The 15171-nt window shown below is 43.1% G+C and overlaps 1 protein-coding gene across 1 annotated transcript; it reads left to right on the plus strand.

The window, feature by feature from the left end:
• The first annotated feature begins 12434 nt into the window (after positions 1 to 12434).
• Positions 12435 to 14403, plus strand: TEX35 (testis expressed 35). The gene is given in 3 exon segments (XM_041756953.1): positions 12435 to 12618; positions 13906 to 14143; positions 14145 to 14403. Coding segments are annotated over 3 exon segments (681 nt in total).
• Positions 14404 to 15171: the final 768 nt, after the last annotated feature.

Raw genomic sequence — 15171 nt, forward strand, 5'->3', positions numbered from 1 at the left:
AGCCATGGGTGTTTCCCACTGTCCCAGGCTATAAAGCCCTTCTAGACAGGTTCATTTTAGTTTCTCGGGCATTAGCTTGAATCATAGTGGAAAATCTCTACAAGATGCAATAGTAATATGTTCCTAAATTATGGGATTATTTCTGTGCTTCAAGCATTTAAAGTATCTACGTGAATTAGCCGTGAGCAAAGATTTCAAGATAGTCTGAAATCATTACCTTAGCTCTTGTTAAGCTGACAATCCTTCAGATTGCTAAGATTTCCCACCAATAGATATCTAATTGACACAACTCCTCGCTTGGCAGTAATTGGTTCCATCAGAAATTGGCTTGAGACACAGAAGTGGAAAGCTAGGGAGCCTGGAATGCCTTTAATAGGACACATGAGAAAATAAATTGTTTGTATTAGGAAGAATATAGAACACCCTGCAAACATGCTGAACATGTTCTGATTTCCAAATCCTATTGAAAAGTTTCCTGGCCTGCTGCCTAGCAGTAGCTAGAAGGTACAGGATGGTAAAACCGTCTTAGACTCTTCTTGCATAGCTTTGCTTATCATAAAAATCAGCCACTGCTTTGGTCCTAGTGCCAATTTTTCTCATCACACAAAAGGCAATAATTGGTGGTCTCCTCATACCCCAGTGCCAGGATTGTAGCAGGGTAGGCATTTCTCACCTCGTTCTTATGTTTTTAACTTCCTAGGAAACCCTACATTGCATCACTTCACCTCATCAGATTGGCAAAGAATAAAAGCCTCTGGTACCGAGTGTTGACAAGGATGGGGAACGATGAGGACCCTCCGACAAAGCTTGTGGGAATATAAATTGGTCAATGCCCCCCCCCCTTGGAAATCAACTTGTCAATATTAAGAATACTTTGAGATATGAATAACCCCTAGCCATACTACTTCAACACGACTTCCAGGGATAAACTCTGAAGATTTACAGAAGAAAAACACAGGGGTGTTCATTACGGCCTTTAGTGTCAATTGTATAAATTTGAAACAGGATGAATTTCTGAATTTCCATCAAAAGTAGAACAGATGATTCGAGGTACTTTTAACACAATAGAATACTTCTTAGTACTTAAAATGAACTAATTAGAGCTGCGTGCTTCCTAAAACAAATACAAGACCTGAATTAGATACGGAAAATATTAAACTTTTACAGCATTGAGCTGTGGATATATTCTTTTTATGATTTATTTATTCATGAGAAACACATAGAGGCAGAGACACAGGCAGAGGGAGAAGCAGGCTCCCTGCAGGGAGCTCGATATGGGACTCCATCCCAGGACCCCCGGGGTAACGACCTGAGCTGAAGGCAGACACTCAATTGCTGAGCCACCCAGGCATCCCTGAGCTGTGGGTATATTGATATTCTCTGCACTCCATTTTTCTAATGTTAAAGGAAAAAAACACTACCTCTGCGGGTAGTCTATTTTCATTCAATAAATTGGGTTAAGCATTTTCTGTGGGCCAGGTATTCAGCCAAGGCTAGGAGTCATAGAGTGTCTATTGTCAAAGGGCTGAGCATCTAGAGGGGGCTGATCCTGAAACTATTTTCGTGGCCCCACGACAACTTGTACCTCTGTTATCTTCTGCTTCGTGTTGTGGTTTCAGGTTTCATTACCTCCTTCTATGGTAGTGCCACGCAATAGAACTTTCTGCGATGATCAAAATATTCCAGATGTGATGTGATGAGCACTAGGTGTTGTACGATATGTTGGCAAATTGAATTTAAATACATTTAAATTATGTAACTGTGTAGCCCACTACTGTAGCCACTAGTCCCTATTGATTATATAATAGCCACTAGCTATTAAATTCTCGAAATAGGGGAATCCCTGGGTGGCTCAGTGGTTTAGCACCTGCCTTCGGCCCAAAGCATGATCCTGGAGACCCGGGATCGAGTCCCACATCAGGCTCCCTGCATGGAGCCTGCTTCTCCCACTCCTGTGTCTCTGCCTCTCTCTCTCTCTCTCTCTCTCTGCCTCTCTCTCTCTGTTTCTCATGAATGAATAAATATAATGTTTAAAAATAAATACTTGAAACGTAGCTAGTATGATTGGGTACCTGAATTTTTTATTTAACTTTTAAAATTGAAGTATGATTAACATGCAGTGTTGTATTAGTTTCAGGTGTACAACATAATGCCTCAACTCTATGCAATTCTCTGCGCTCAAGATAACTGCATTCTTTTTTTTTTTTTTGATAACTGCATTCTTAATTCCCTTCATCTATTTCACCAATTCCCCTACCTGCCTCCCCTCTGGCAACCACCAGGTCTTTATATTTGACAGTCTAGTTTCTTTGATCTCTTTGTTCCTTAAATTCCACAAATTAGTGAAGTCATATGGTATTTGTCAAATCATTTGGTATTTCATTTACTCTTCTAGGCCCATCCATGTTGACACAAGTGGCAATATTTCATTCTTTTTTTATGGCTGCGTAATATTTTATTGTAGATACATAACACATCTTCTTTATCCATTTACCTATTAATGGACGCTTGGGTTGTTTCCATATCTTGGCTATTGTAAATAATGCTGCAATAAACATAGGGCTGCGTGTGTCTTTTTGAATTAATGTTTTCATTTTCTTTGGGTAAAGACCCAGTAGTGGAATATAGTACTCCTATTTTTATGTTTTCTGAGAAACCTTCTTAGGTTTCCCCCAATGGCTGTGCCAACAGTGTACCAGGGTCCTTTCTTCATATCCTCACCAACACTTGTTATTCTGACAGGTATAAGGTGATGTCTCATTGTGGCTCTGATTTGTATTTCTGTGATGATTAGTGATGTTGGGCACCTTAAGTGTCTGTTGGCCATCTGTCATCTTTGGGGAAAATGCCTATTCAGGTCCTCTGCTCATTTTTAATCAGATTAATTTGTATGCATGTGTTGAGTCCTAGAAGTTCTTTACGTATTTTGTGTATGTATTAACCTCTTGTCAGGTATATCATTTGCAAATATCTTCTCCCATTCAGAAGGTTGCCTTTTTGTTTTGTCAATAGTTTCCTTCACTGTGCAAAAGCTTTTTATTTGGATGTAGTCCTAGTGGTTTTGAATTTTAATTTTTTTTTTTTTGAGAGAGAAAGTGAATCTCTGTGCCCAGCATGGAGCCCAGCATAGGGCTAGCTCTCATGACCCTGAAATCATGACCTGAGCCAAAATCAAGAGTCAGACACTTAAGTGACTGAGCCATCCAGGTGTCCCTGAATTTTAATTTTTAATTTAAATACATATGGCTAGGAGTTACCAGATTAGACAGCATGGTTACAGAGTGTATGCTCTTTGAGGGCAGGGACTATGCCTTTCTCATCTTGATGCCCTGCCTCAAGTCCCACATTTATACCCAGGGCACCTTGCCAGAATGTTATATCTCATGGGAGAAGATAAATATCTGTTGAATTGACTCCCGGAATGGAATCCTTGAAGTGCCATTAACTAGCAGGTGCTCCAGGGAAATTCGCTTAATCTCTGAAAATTCACTCATCTATTTATCAAACCTATATTATACAGCAGTTCTGTTCTGAGTTGAGAGAATATAAAAACAAATAAAACCTAGTCTTTTTCCTTGAGGAATTCATGGGCTTGTCTGGGCAATAGGTCTTTTAGAAATAAAATGACAGAGTTAATCCTGAACATTTCTAAAATCTCTTCCAGCCCTAACATTCTACAACTATGTTACCCTGTTCACTCATTTGGGCCTATGATCACTTTGAGAGTTTATGCAAATGGACAATAAATAAAATGGAGGTAGCCAGTCTTGAGTGTCCTTTGGTCTTAATCACTCATTCATTTAACAAATATTTACTAAACACCCTCTATGGATGTTTTGATTGTGTCTTTTTACCCTAATGGTAAGGGAGGGATTATCACCCTAGGATTATGGGGAGAAGGAAGGGCAAACACAAACCCTTACACTGGACAGATGAGATTCAGAGCAAGTAATTAGTCACACAGAGTCACAGCCTTGGGAGGATGACACTACACACCACAGAGGGGTTGCACCCAGGAAGAGAAGAGGGTGAGGGCCTCTTGGTTCCTGTGGGAGGATGATATTGACTCACTAATTTTAAGATTTTCTTTGAGAGAATGTGCACGCACAGGCTGGAGGGGCAGAGGGAGAAGAAGCAGCAGACTCCCCATTGAGCAAGGAGCCCGATGTGAGGCTCCATCCGAGGACCCTGGGATCATGACCTGAGCCAAAAGCAGACGCTTAACTGACTAAGCCACCCAGGTGCCCCAGGGATTGGTTCATTTGAATAATTCTAGGCTGTCAAAGAACCTGCTGCTTAAGGATAAGCAGGAACTGTGTCTAGTCCATTTGGTAAAGGCTGTTGCTTGGCTAAGAGACCTTGGCTGATCCTTGAGAGCAGAATTGGGTAAGGAACTTGCAATTAGACCATTTGCAGTCTTCCCAATTTTACCAGATGTTGAGCTTTAGTTTTAGGCCTTATACCACAGTGGCCCAGATACTATATCCTAGGTATGCTCATGGATTGGACAAGAACAAGTGGTTTCTGCCCTTACGGGTCTTCTGCTTTTAAGTTTCAGGGGCATGTTGGTACAATTAGTGGACTCCTATGTGGTCTATAACAGACATTCATCTTCCCATGGTTCCCAGAGCCAACAGAATAGAGGATGGCTTCTTTCGGCCACTAGAGGGCATTTCCTGCTTTCTGCATAGGCCCCTGTCTCCTTGGGGTTTAACTACAATTGTTGGGGGTGAAGGAAATTGATGTTTTTAAGTAGGAGCTACATCCAATGTGGGCTTGAACTCATAACCCTGATATCAGGAGTGGCTCGCTTTAGGAACTGAGCCAGCCAGGTGCCCCCAACTGTGGGTTTAGTACACTGATTGATTCTTTGGTACACATCAGAATCACTTGAGAAAAATTTTAAACAGCTCTACCCCCAAAAATTATGATTGAGTAGGAATAGGATTGAGCTTGAGTCTTTGCAGTTTGAACATATTTCCCAAGTGGTTGTGATAGGTAAGCAGAGATGAACAGCCAAACAACTTAATGAGGTGTAACTTCTATTTCTGATTTTCAGGGGTCCCCATTTTATCTTTTTCCAGCCTTCTTGAAAGATAAGTAGCATATGACAAACATTGTGTAATTTTTTTGTGGTGACCACATTTAAGATCTACTCTCTTGGGACACCTGGGGGGCTCAGTGGTTGAGCGTCTGCCTTAGGCTCAGGGCGTGACTCCAGGGTCCTGGGATGGAGTCCCACATTGGGCTCCCTGCATGGAGCCTGCTTCTCCCTCTGCCTCTCTGTGTGTCTCTGCCTCTCTGTGTGTCTCTGCCTCTCTGTGTGTGTCTCATGAATAAACAAAATCTCTTTTAAAAATCTAAGCAACTGTCAAAAATCTAAGCAATTATCAACTGTTATCACCCTGTGGCACATTAGAACACCAGAACCCACTATCTTCTAACTGGACATTTGCACAATCTCCCTACTTCCCCCTGCCCTCCAGCCTCTGGTAACCAACACTCCCTATTTCTAGGAGTTTGGCTTTTTTAGATTCCACACATAAGTGAGCTCATATAGTATTTCTTTCTGACTTATTTCACTTAGCATAATGCCTTTTTAATGCATATACTTCTTAAGCACAATGCACTTAGCATAAGGCTGCCCTGTATCTGAATGAAAAAGCTGTGTGGACTTTTTGCAGCAAAGGTGGGGGTGGAAAGTCAGCACCAAGCCTGTGCTGTGCTTGTCATCTGGGCTCCTAAAGCTCCCCAATGCTTGGAAATTACATCCTTGAGTTTCTGGTTCCAGGCCAGTCTTTGTGACCAATGGAACCTGTGTGAGCAGTGTTTTTTGTTTGTTTTGTTTTGGGTTTCTTTGGGAGGGGGCCACCAAAAGAGACAGAAGGGTATTAGGACTCCCTCTTTATTTTCTTCCTCTCCCTCTTCTGGGTCTCTCCCAAGCAAAGAAAAAAAATTTTTTTCTCAAAAAATAAGTGTTTCAAGAATTCACCTCTGCAAAATGGAATTGGCAGCCTGCAAACAACTCATTCTGAATAGTCTTGGCTCAGGTAGGGTGTCCTGCCACAAACACATACATACAGGCTATCATCCTCCCGCCCCCACCCCGACTTGTTCCCAGCTCATTCAGTTCTGAGCAACAGGAAGTAAGGGGCCACAATAACTGGAAACAACCTGATTTTCTAACACTTTATCACTGAGTCATCAAGTCTTTAATCACCTTCTTTCTGTTAAAGTTTTATTGTGATTTTTGTTGTTCTTTTTGTTTTGTGTGTGAAATGGGCTTCTCCCAAAATCTTAAATGAGTTCTTGGGTGATATTTTACAGTTGCTGGTCTGAAAATGCAGTGTAATTATTTGATTATAAATATTCCTTGAAAAAAGTTGAAAGGAAGACTCCAGGCAAAGAGAACTACAGAGTTATTTATGACTTATAGACTTCCTTTCAAAGCAGTTACACTAAAATGATGAAATATCTACTCCCTGGAAGATAGTGTGAGTTCATCTAGAAAAGGCAACTCTTCCACGTTTAGGTGAGCTGAGAATTCATTCCTGCCCTCCAGTGATTGTAAACACACAAACACCACTATATGTTAATTGTCAGGAAATCTTTTTAAGCTCCTACCAAGACTGTCCCTCTTCCCACCAAAATGGTTATACAAAGGAAGGCAGTCTATCTGGTCCTAGGGAGTGGATATCAGCGCTGCTGACTGAGCATGCTGGGACTTTTACTGGCCTAAGAACTAGCCAATGGCTCCTTTTTTCTTTTTAAGCCCAGCTTAGAAAGCTCATTTCTGTGCCTATGCAAATTAGACATTCCTCAGTGCTTACTCCCGAATTACTCACTTGTATCACTCACTCTACCCTACGAGAAAAGAACAAGAATTCACTGACTAATAACTTGAATGAGGTTGGCTGTCCCAATGCCCAAGACTTCCAACAAAATTGGAAGTATTCTCCAGAGGCATAGGTGTGTCAGGGTGTGGACAACAAAGTATCCTCTCTTGAACTCAACATATAATTAGAAATTCCATATCAGATATGCCTGCTTCAGATGGTGTAACCAGAAAGAATGAGAACAATAACATTTATATTAAAATAACATCATCTATAATGAATCTCCCCTCCCCTCTTCATAATTGCCCTCCATTTACAAAATACATTGCTAGGCAAATCAGGCTTCTCAAGAAAGCGTGGTAAAAGGTAGGCTTTCATGTCTTATAAAGCCATGTCACAACTCCAACCCTTAATAAGAAGAGCTACCATTTTATTGAATGCCTGTGCACTAGGAGATGGGTCCCATGTGAGGTGGTTTACAAGCTGTATCTCATTTAAGCTAGGGAACTTTGAGGAAGGTGATATTTTGCCTGCTTTATAGATGGGGAAACCAAGACTCAGAAAGGCTAAGCAACTTGCTCAAATCATCCAACAGTAAAGGCTGCATGTGCCACCCACATGTAGTTGTGTCAGTCACTGCACACCAAGGTACCCAGCCAAGGGGATAAATAGAAGCTGAAATCCAGCCTGTGATCTGCTTGCCAAGCCATGAACCGGCAGGGCAACACCCACCAAGAGGAGGCACACTTTCCTCATCTGACCCAAGGCACCACTTAGCCTAGCTCCAGCCCTGGGAGTAAAGCCCACTGGGCCAATTCCGGATCCTGTGTGTCTCACACTATAGTACCCTACCTTGCCAAGCACACTTCCCTTTTGTAAGAGGTCCCATAAAGGTCCCAAACTATTCCATTCTTCTCAATGGCCAGGCTTGGGGGTGTGAGTATAAGGGGGGAAGGATAGGTCTGCCCCTGAAAGGAAGGGGACAGATACCTTCACTTTTGGAGTAGCCTGGTTTTCTGGTTTACCAGGGGAGGTGGGTGTGATTGAGAGCAGCAGCAAAGTACTGTTCTAGAAACTACTGGTGGCCTGACCCCTTGGAAGTTTCCTTGGCGTGCTTTATGGAGGTCACCCCACTGTGGGAGTCGAGGCGCCATTGGATGAATGGCTGTAAATGCCCTCATGAGAGACATCATTTCAGTGCAATGAGCCAACAGATGGGAATTTTCAGGCAGACTCCTCCACAGGCTGGCATTTTGGCCTTTGGCCAGTCACTTACCGTCAGTGATGTCCACTTCTCCATCTGAAAATGTAGACGATGATACTGGGTGCTCCTAAAGTCCTAAGGGAATGGTGTTTAGAAGGAACAGTAGGGAACACCTGAAAGCAGGCCAAGTGTCCTTGGTACTTCTCTTTCCTGCAGCATTCTCCTCTTTCCTAACCTTTTTGTCCGGAGGGGCAACATAAACTGATAAAAACCAATTAGAACTATAGATGTTAGGGATTACAGCTAGGACTTTCTCCAAACTATCATCGTCCTACAGAAAAGGCAAGGAAGGCTTTGCACAAAGGATCAAATCACTGTGGAGTAAATTTTAGCAGCCGATGAAGGTTTCAGGTTTTCCCAGAGCCTATAAATCTCAAAGGTAGCTACCAAGGATTAGACTCTCCTGGGAAAACAAAGCATCTTAAAAAAAAAAAAAAAAAAGTATTTACGTGGTGCAACAGTAGAATCATTACAAATGGTCACTTATATGCAAACTATGAGGTAACACCAGGGGGGAAGTCCCAGATTTAATGTGATGTATAAAAAAGGAGGACCCTCAAATCTATGTCAGTTATGGAATACAACTACCTACATAAAAATTACCTATACATGCAGAAAGGGCCTGGAAAGTAATGCAGAAAAATAAATGAGGCAGTGGGATAGGGAGTGACTTTTAATTTTTTAGTGAATATTATAATAGCGTGAAGTATATTTAGAAATACTAAAAAAAAATGTCATTTAAAAAATACCTATAAAAAATTGACAAGAGGTCCTCAGATTCCCCATTGCCATTTCAGGCTGGTAATTTTTTTACCTGGTACAAGATGTTTTTCTGATTAAATGTTTCTGTAAAGCCCTTAAAATTTTTTTTTTTTGCTAATATAAACACATTGTATTGGCAGCCAAATACTTGAGAGAGCTCTATGTGGAGATGTCCTGTTTATAGCTGACTCAGTCCCTTTGCACCTCAGGACGTGTACTTAGAAGTATGTGCTTCATGATGCTCACCCCATAGACAAGTGAATCCTATTGCAGCAAATCTCAGGGGAATTTAAAACCTCCTTCAGCTTCATTACCACCTGTTGGGGGGCTTCTGAGTGAATAGTCACAGGTGCCTGCTTGATTGAAAAGTAGTACTTAGAAGTCACTCCCATCTCACAGATGAGAGACCAGATTTTTCCTAGAGATGCAATGTGTCCTCTAAAGAAAAAAATAACAGGAATTTCAGATGCTGCAACCAGCTTTTAGTTTGATTTGATTTTCTGCCTATGCACCTGGGCGCTTCTGACCTTCTCAAGGTCTTCTGTGACCACCCCAGTGTCCTTCACTCTTAAAAAAAAAAAAAAAAAAAGGTGTTGAATCAAGACCCCCATCGATAGAACCCTATGAATTATTTATTTCAACTAGTTCGTCTTACAAAAACAAGGCAATTGTGGCTTGGAAGGTGAAGTGAGTGACTTGGCCAAGGCCACGCTGCAGGTTGGCAGCAAAATCAGGACCCTGTCTTCTCTTAGGGGGAAATGATCTTGCTTGAAGATCTGGTGATCGCATAGATGTAAACTTAATGGGTTATACCTCTGTCCCCATCACAAAAGTAACGTATGCTTGTGTGAAATAGGATCTAGAACAAATGCTTAAAGAAGAATATAAAAATTGCTTGCAATCCCACCACCTGGAGATAAACACCATTGGTATGTTGTACATACGTGTGTGTATGTGTGTCTCATCCCGTAGGCTTTACTTACGTGGGCAGGAGTAAGGGCAAAGGTGTGCAGGGCAGGGGGCATGGTTGAGCTTTGGCCTGCCGTGCTGGAAAATTCTTCCCGCCTGGACATGTGGATCCAGGGCAGTCTATGCGGGGTGGGGGAGGTTTACATCCTGTCCATCCTGGGAGAGAATACCTGAAATTTGAGAGCACCCAGTCCAGGAGCAGAGCTGTCCCTTTTCTGTCCACGCCACTACGCCTAAAGCTCTTGAGCATCTCGAGGGCTCCCCTCCAGAGGGTAAAAGGTGTGGGTCCAGGAGGGGCTCGGTAGCCTTGCTGCCTCCAGCTCTCGCTGAGGCCTTCTGCGGGATGTGCTTGTGGGACGTGCTTGCGGGGACGTTTTGGACATTTTCCTGTATCAGTAAACATTCTTCTGCATCTTGATTTTTTTTTTCTCACTGTAAGAACACATAGAACACATGCATCCTTATTCATTTATTTGTTATTTTATTGGAGTTCAATTTGCCAACATATAGCATTACACCCAGTGCTCATCCCGTCAAGCGCCCTCCTCAGTGCCCGTCACCCAGTTACCCCAACCCCCCCCCACCTCCCTTTCCACTACCCCTTGTTCATCCGAATTTATTTAAAACTGGTTTTTGGGTGTATACGTCACTTCCAAGTTTTTCTGATTAAAACAATACCACAGTGAACATCCTTGAGAATGTGCACATCTCTTCATGATCCACTCTTACAATCGCTTAAAAAAAAAAAAAAAAAACTGGATGAAAGAGTGTAAATATTTCAAAGGAATCTGATACTCCCCACCTAATTAATTCCAGAGAGTTAACATTCGGTTCTAACCTATCAGAGTTGGCCTGTGTGTTAGGTTTGCCAAAATTTAGAATTTGCCCCCCGCTTCGACCTAGGCCTCACCTCAATTGCTTTACTCACAATGAGAGCAAGAAGGCTCATCGGGCGGCAGGTGGGAGTTTCGGGGCCCAGGCAGAGGGGCTTTTGTCCATCACTTCCTACCCAAGACTGAGCTAAGCAACATTCAGACGTTCCCCGTGCTCTGTGCCAAGGGGACACCACTCTGAAGTGTGCGCACTCCAGGACTTCCGAATGGATTCAGTTCACTTGGACAAAGAGAAGGACAAAAAGAATTTTGCCCACAGGTCAGAGCTGCACCCAGAGGGGTGATTTTTCTGAGCCCTTTCATGGCCTGGCCTGGGTCAGAAGCCATAGAGCGAGCCTGGGGCCAGCCCAGCACCCCCTTTCCCCTTCTAAGGCAGGGGCGATACCCATGTCCTTCCCTCATTTGAGACCCTATTCTCTAATAAAACGCTATATAACAAAAAAACCAAACTTTCTGAACAAGAAGGGTCGTCTTATAGGCATTTTGCAAACATTGTGTGTTTTCTTTTTCCTCTCTCCTCTTGTTCCAAAAATTTAAGTATTATATCTACCTTCAGGGAAATGGATTCAGAGATCCTAGTGTGTGTGCTTCTCTCCTAAAAGAGGGAGTAATAATGGCTAATATTGGGCTGTTTAGGTGGCTCAGTGGTTGAGCATCTGCCTTCGGCTCAGGGAGTGACCCAGGGTCCTGGGATCGAGTCCTGCATTGGGCTCCGCGTAGGGAGCCTGCTTCTCCCTCTGCCTGTGTCTCTGCTCCCTCTCTCTGTGTCCCTTGTGAATAAATTTTAAAAATCTTTAAAAAAATAACAGTAGGGCCTGCCTTCAGCCCAGGGTATGATCTTGGAGACCCAGGATCATGTCCCACGTCGGGCTCCCTGCATGGAGCCTGCTTCTCCCTCTGTGTCTCTGCCTGCCTCTCCCTCTCTCATGAATGAATAAATAAAATCTAAAAAAAAAAAAAAATAATAGCCAACATTTATATAGCACCTACTATGTGCCAGCAGTGTAGATGCTTTATGCTTATTTGTTCACTTTATCTCATCATAGCTTGCTGTTAGGGATACCACCACCACCACCATCATTATACAAATGAAGACACTGGGGTGCAGGGAAGTAACCTCCTCCCAGAACAGCAGGCCTGAAAGCATGTCCAGCGTGCCCCAGGGGCCCTGTTCCAACACCACACAAGGGCCTCCTGCCGCCAGGCTGAAAGCTCCACTAATAGGCTGTTCATTTTTCATTAACAGCAGAGCAGCCTTCGTGGGAAGGGTCATCCTCAGTTCTTGCAGTGGCTTCTGGGTTGTCTTTATACCCTTGTCCAAGTCTTTCCTTCCGACCTCATCCTCTTCTCTGGCTTCGCCTCCCGGAGACGAAGGCCGTCTCTTAGGCTGTCATCTGGACGTGGCTGGGAGGGCCCCTCAGCCCACCTTCCAGGCTGACAGTGCTTAGTCCACACTTAAATTGTGTTCAGTTAGCACTGTGATGGTGGTAGGTGTGACATTCAGGGAAAAAATAGAATTAACAGGTATTTCTACACCCATGAAAGGTATTCCCGTGACTCAAGACAAACCAAGCGAAAAGACTTAGGAAGCTTATGGGAAGCAGGGGGACAGAACAGGGTGTTGTGTCACTGGCTCTTGATGAGGAATTCTGGGACTGCGTGGGTGCCCTTCCTCCAGGCCACAAAGTACGTGCTCACCTTTGCAGTGGGATGGAGATCCAAGAGGTCCAGCGACTTGGTACAGGCTTGCAGAGGGTCGGGGCCTGGGCGCCCCGGGTCCCCAGGCCTGGGCAGCCTGGTTCTTTTGCTTGTGACATCACCGGATATGATGAACCAGACAGTCTACACCTGGAGATGAATATCTCCCTGTGGAAAGGAAGCCCTTCTTCCTCTAGTAAACCATGCCGGGAGACGGGCCCTAAATTTCTTAAGAGACCTCCAGCAGCTTGAAAGGAAAAATCACCCACCCCACCGACATTTAATGTGATATGTGATAGAAGAAGCATTAGGTGCCAAAGGAATAAAAGAGGAGTCTCAACTGCAGCCTATGTTGCAACTTTTTGTAATCCCCCCAAAATGCTGATGGCTTCACATAAGGTCCCCGATGTGCCTGGGGTACCCCTCAGTGTGTACTACTTCTTCCTTAAATATTCTGTGTCTCTCTGTAGATGTCATAAGACAGTGACCTAGGACTTGTCATAATTTATACAAAATATATAAATACGCTGGGTAGACCTACGTCTATTGTACATCTACATACGTGTATGTATGTTCACTGTATTTCCCCCTCCCTTTTTTTCTTGGCGTAGCTTTCCTCTCCCTTCTTCCCTCTTCTCACCTGAGCCACCTGCTAAAAGAAACCATGCTGCTTCATCTCTGTATCCTTTCATAGTTTTATCAATGCTCATATGACCCTTTTTAAATAAATATGTCTACATATACACATTTATACACACGCATTTTATACAGGTTCACGTCATTTTCCTTCAAAGATGGGATCATATCACATGTATTTTTCTGCATCACGCTTACCTCACCCAGAATTTTCTGGTGGAAAGGCCTTTCAGCCAAGCTGTACGGCTGCAATTCAATCTTCTTAATAGCTTTCTAATATTCCACGGTATAAGCAGTGCCATGATTTACTTGACTGTTCCCCTGCGGGTGGATGTTCACATCAAAACATACAGATATTTCTAATGGGTGTTACCTGGTTGTTCTCTAAAGATTCTTTTCCTAGTCAATTAAAAAAAAAAAAAAGTTTGTAGGGACGCCTGGGTGGCTCAGTCGTGAAGTGTCTGTCTGCCTTGGGCTCAGGGCATGATCCTGGAGTCCTGGGATCGAGTCCCGCAGGGAGCCTGCTTCTCCCTCTGCCTGTGTGTGTGTCTCTCTCTCATGAATAAATAAAATCTTAAAAACAAGTCTTTGTTTAAAATACTACTGAAGCTATTTTTACATCATTTGTATTAAAATATCATAGTTACAGAAGTTACCCATTCTGTTTATTACTACTTTTATGACACAAGTTTTATATAAGCACACATTTTATTTTCCATTATAGCTTCTTAATTTTCCTTTTACCTCCCTTTCTCACCTGCTATTTCTTAACTGATTGAGCCACCCAGGTGCCCCTCACCTACTCTAACATTTACTCCACTTCCCAGAATCTGCTCAAATTCACAAGTCGCCTCCCGTGTAAGGAATGAACTCAGGGAGGTGAGGGAAGAGCTCAAGGAAAAAATGGACGAGATCAAACAGATAAAGGGCGTAATGGACAAGGATTTTGATAAACTCCAGGAATTTGTGGAGATTATGAAGGAAATGCAGAAGGATATGGACGAGAAGATGGATGTTTTAATAAATATACAGAACAGCAAGCTTCCCCTTAGAAGAGGGCCAAAGGAACAGCAGGAACTCAGACTCAGGAAAAACAGACACAGACCCCCAGCTCCGGCTCAAGAAAATGGATGGAGCAGATGGAACACCACTCTCTCTTCACAAGAAGATCATGGCCCTACAAAAGACAAAGAAGGACCCTCTGGATTCCCTTCATCAATGCGGGACCTGCTGCAAAAAATGTTTGTTGAGTGCCCTAAAGAACAACTACAATCAGGGCAGCAGAAAACTTCCATGCCACGCCTGGCCACCCTTTTCATCCTTGGCCTCTGGAGCTGCTTTCTGATTTATCTGTGCTTCAAGCCCTACACGGGGGAGGACGACATGCTCCCAAGCTAGCACACCGGCAGCTCTGGCTCTTCCTCCCTCTGCTCCTTGAGCTGCACAGTAAAGGCTTGTGGCCCTCTGACCTACCACCCTGCCCCAGGCCTGCCCCCACCTGGAGATTAAAATCATCACTTAAAGCCAAAAAAAAAAAAAGTGTGCCTCCTCCACACTCAACTAATCTTCCTTCCACTTACCCCAGGCAGAGAGAATGCTCTCTCCCCTGTACCGACTTACTCCGTGCCTTGTATCATACTTGTCTTTGTCAACCCCACTGTACTGCAAGCTTCTAGAAGGCAGACTTGGTGTCCTAGTCATTTATATTAAATCCAGCACCAAACACAATACTTTAATACAGGGCTACTCAATATTTATTGGACAAACAACATACTTTGGAGTTTTTATGAAGTTTTTACTTCACTCCTGGTTTGAATGACTTGTGCTTCTAAAAAATTACCTGAAAAACGAAAGATTGGGTTAACTCAGGATCCCAAGTGAGATGACATCCATGCGTATTTGTGATATTTAATATTTTTTTAAAATGATACTTATTTCACCACAGACTTTGAACCACAACTTAGGGGGAATGAGAATCAATATGCATTTTTATAAGGACATTAACATCTTTATCCAACAATGCAATGCCTGTTGGTGTGATGGGCATACCTTTGAGAATATAAAATGAGATACTGATAGAGTTCTTAGATGGCCTCCACCCAGGAGCCTATCC

The sequence above is a fragment of the Vulpes lagopus genome, chromosome 5 (genome assembly GCF_018345385.1).
Source record: "Vulpes lagopus strain Blue_001 chromosome 5, ASM1834538v1, whole genome shotgun sequence".
NCBI classification, from domain to species: Eukaryota; Metazoa; Chordata; class Mammalia; order Carnivora; family Canidae; genus Vulpes; species Vulpes lagopus.